Source organism: Gracilinanus agilis, chromosome 1, assembly GCF_016433145.1.
Source record: "Gracilinanus agilis isolate LMUSP501 chromosome 1, AgileGrace, whole genome shotgun sequence".
Classification (NCBI taxonomy): domain Eukaryota; kingdom Metazoa; phylum Chordata; class Mammalia; order Didelphimorphia; family Didelphidae; genus Gracilinanus; species Gracilinanus agilis.
Window position 1 is genome coordinate 796,672,435 of NC_058130.1, and position 3,634 is coordinate 796,676,068.

At 37.6% G+C, this 3,634-nt stretch overlaps 1 protein-coding gene across 1 annotated transcript; it reads left to right on the forward strand.

The window, feature by feature from the left end:
- The first annotated feature begins 687 nt into the window (after window positions 1-687).
- LOC123246213 (dnaJ homolog subfamily C member 18-like) lies at window positions 688-2,061 on the forward strand. The gene is made up of 2 exons (XM_044675150.1): window positions 688-727; window positions 1,025-2,061. Exons 1-2 carry the CDS (start codon window positions 688-690, stop codon window positions 2,059-2,061), a joined length of 1,077 nt encoding a protein of 358 aa, XP_044531085.1.
- The last annotated feature ends 1,573 nt before the right edge of the window (window positions 2,062-3,634 follow it).

Here is a 3,634-nt window from a genome sequence, read left to right on the forward strand (position 1 = left end):
AAGTGATTGGAACCAGGAGAACACTGTATAGATTAACAGAAAACCTGTATAATGGTCATCTGTGAAAGGCCTAAACTGTTATCAGCAATACAAGGCTCACAATAAACCCAAGGGACACATGATGAAAAGCTATCCACAGCCTTAGAAGGAATTGTCAGAATCTGAATGCAGATCAAAGCAAACCATTTTCACATCATTTCTTTCATGACACTTTTCTTATATAGGCGATTATGTGTCTTCTTTCATGATATGAGGAATATGGAAATATGTAGTACATGACAGCACTGGTATAACCTATATTAGATTATTTACAGTGTCAGGGAGAAGGGAGTGAAAGGAGCTGACAAAATGTCAAAACAATTACTAAAAATTGTACATGAAATTGAAAAAAAATACTATTGTACTCTAAGGAATAATGAAGGAGATAGATTAAGAAAAACCTGGGAAGATTTGTATTAACTGATGGCAAATGAAGTAGAACCAGGAGAACAATTTATATAATAACACCAATAGTATAATCAAATTTGAAAGTCTTAGCCATTCTGATCACCTCAATGACTAACCATAGTTCCAAAAGATTCATGATGGAATATCCTATCTTCTTCCAGTTGTAATTAAATTCTTTTTTTTTTCACTTATTTTTAACATTCTTCAAAAAAAACAAAACCGGCTGCTGTAGGAACCGACATGGCGATGACTCTGGGGAGCAGGGAGCACTGGACCGAAGGTGATAGGCAGGCCTTCACAGATAATCTTCTTAAATAGTGTCAACTTTGAACACGGATGACTGGACAGCAACAAAAAGAATCAATCAGTCATCTCCTCTGGAACTTTAGGGAAGATGTTTATTCAGCTTTGGTCTGGACATTGAAAAGACAATATAAAATCCATAGCATGGCCCCCACACTCATGAATGATGCGGCTATGATTCCTGTCTGCTCCCAGAAAGAGCTCCTGAGTCAGATAGGAGAGGCTGTTTTTCAGGGACAAAGCTTGGCCTAACGGAGGTGCCGTTGCTTTGCAGCATACATTGAGGCATTTAGAAGAAATAAATACCCAGCTGACAAAACTACTAACAGTACTGACTTCTGTGGATGTCATAATTGTATGAATTCTAAGAAGGAAAAGAAGTTTGCGAATGAAAGAAGTCAGGCTCAGCCTGGAGAAGCTAGCATGACCTATACAGAAGAACAGTTTCTTGGGGTGCAGAGGATAAAGAAATGCAAAAGTTACTATGAAATTCTGGGAGTTGGCAGAGATGCCAGTGATGAGGATCTAAAGAAAGCTTACCGAAAACTGGCCCTGAAATTTCACCCAGATAAGAACTGTGCACCTGGAGCCACAGAAGCTTTTAAAGCAATAGGGAATGCTTTTGCCGTCCTCAGCAATCCTGATAAAAGGTTACGCTATGATGAATATGGAGATGAACAAGCAACTTTTGCTGCCCCCCAGGCCAGACCCTACAATTATTACCCAGATTTTGAAGCTGACATTACCCCAGAAGAGGTCTTCACTGTGTTCTTCGGAGGACATTTTCCTACAGGAAATATTCACATGTTTTCAAATGTAACAACAGATGATACACTCTTTTACCGCCGGCGACACCGAAATGAGAGGGTACAGACTCAGAAGGAAGAAGAAGAAAAGCCTCAGAATATGTATTCTGCATTTCTTCAATTGCTTCCAGTTTTCGTGATTGTGATTATATCTGTTATTACTCAGCTGATGGCCTCAAATCCTCCATATAGTCTGTTCTATAAATCGTCCATGGGGTACACCATTTCCAGAGAAACTGAGAATCTGCAGGTGCCTTATTTTGTTGATAAACACTTTGAAAAAAACTATAAGGGGTCATCACTGCGGGACCTGGAGAAGACTGTAGAAAAGGATTATATAGATTATATCCAGTCAAGTTGCTGGAAGGAAAAACAACAAAAATCAGACTTGACAAATTTGGCCAGACTGTACCGAGATGAACGCTTGAAACAGAAAGCAGAATCACCGAAACTCAAAAACTGTGAAAAACTGTCCAATCTTATTGGCCTCCATAAAGGTGGCTGACAGAATCATTGGAGGATTACCCAAAGGCATGAGTTTTCCTTAGTTGTTCCTATTTATGTTACTAATTCCATTTTATAAAAGAAAATTAGAAAGTCAAGTCCATTTTTATGGTTTGCTGAAACTCAAGTGGACAGAGCTAAAAAAATTGAGCCATGGAGACAGTTTCCAATCTTCTCATAATCCTTGGTGTAGTTTGATTCCAAAGGCTAGTGTCAGTTCATCTAAATTGATTTCATGGGCATAAGAATTGGATTTGACAATAGTTCCACAGCATTCCTGACTACCCTTTGGGGACTCCGTTCCAGAAGTAGAACCAAAACGTATTCTTTTATAGGAAGGTAACTGTATATCATCCAGAAATAAACAGCTACCACTTAGTCCCGTGCCACACACAGGCTTTATACCTTTAGTTATTTATAACCCATCCAGCAAATAATAGCTTTCTATCAGTTAGCGATACCATTTTGCCCCCAGATCACTAGGCAATAGAACATGTTTAAAGTGAATTCTTCATTATTTCATGGCCATGAGAAGGACATGCTTAAAAGAAATAAAATGAGATGATATTTGTAAAGCACTTTGTAAACTGTAAAACATTAGTTAATATCATATTATTCTTATTATTATTCATAATAATAACACAGATAATTCTAAACTCTCATTGCAGCTAATAGTTTTCACAGCCCATCCTTTTATTAGAGTTACTAAAATTAGCAACACTCCCTGATTTGATTTTCATCTGATTTTAATTTTATTCTACTCTCCTTTGGTTTAGGTTTCAGTGTACTGTGACATTGCTGAAAACTCAGCAACAGATAAGCCAGAGACCAAAGATGGAAGTACCTTAGGTCCTAGACGGTTACAATTCACAGATGAGCTCCTGGTTAATTAAGAGTTGACTTATGTTGCTTCTAAAGAATAGGACATTTCTGGACCTCAGCTACTTCATCTCTAAAATAAGGAGGTTTGATTCAGAGAATTTGGACTCATTCCTAGTGAGCCAAAATAATCGCTATTTTAAACTTATCCTATGTGCTCCCACATATTTCAGTACAGACAAGTATGTGGCAAAAGTTCCTTCTTAGTTTTTTCACTTTAACATAACATTCAAGCTGAATTTCTCATTTAGGGGTATGAGAATTAAGGTTGAAATGGAAAGCTTGCCAGTTAGCAGAGCTGTGTTTAAGAATAAAGAGGTCAAAAGAAAACAGGATGTAAGCTGAAGTGATGCAGAGTGGAAGAGTCTTCCCTTAAAATCTTCATCTCAATGTTATTTGTGACGGCTCTCCCTTCAGCACCATTTCTCAGATAGCCTTTAGTTAGCAGGGCCTTTCTCCATAAGAACCTTGTAAACCAAAGAAAGATTGCATAGAATCAGGCCCCTTGACACTAATACATTGTTGGTGGAGTTGTGAAATGATCCATCCATTCTGGAGGGCAATTTGGAATTATGCCTAAAGAGTTATAAAAGAATGCATTACCCTTTGATCCAGGAATACCACTACTAGGTCTATATCCCAAAGAGATTAAAAAAAAATAATGGGAAAGGACCTGTCTGTATAAAAATATTTAT

Coding starts and splice junctions, on each gene's coding strand:
- LOC123246213 (XM_044675150.1), top strand. CDS start 688: ATGGCGATGACTCTGGGGAGCAGGGAGCACTGGACCGAAG. Junction 728..1,024: donor CAGGGAGCACTGGACCGAAG/GTGATAGGCAGG, acceptor GTTGCTTTGCAG/CATACATTGAGGCATTTAGA.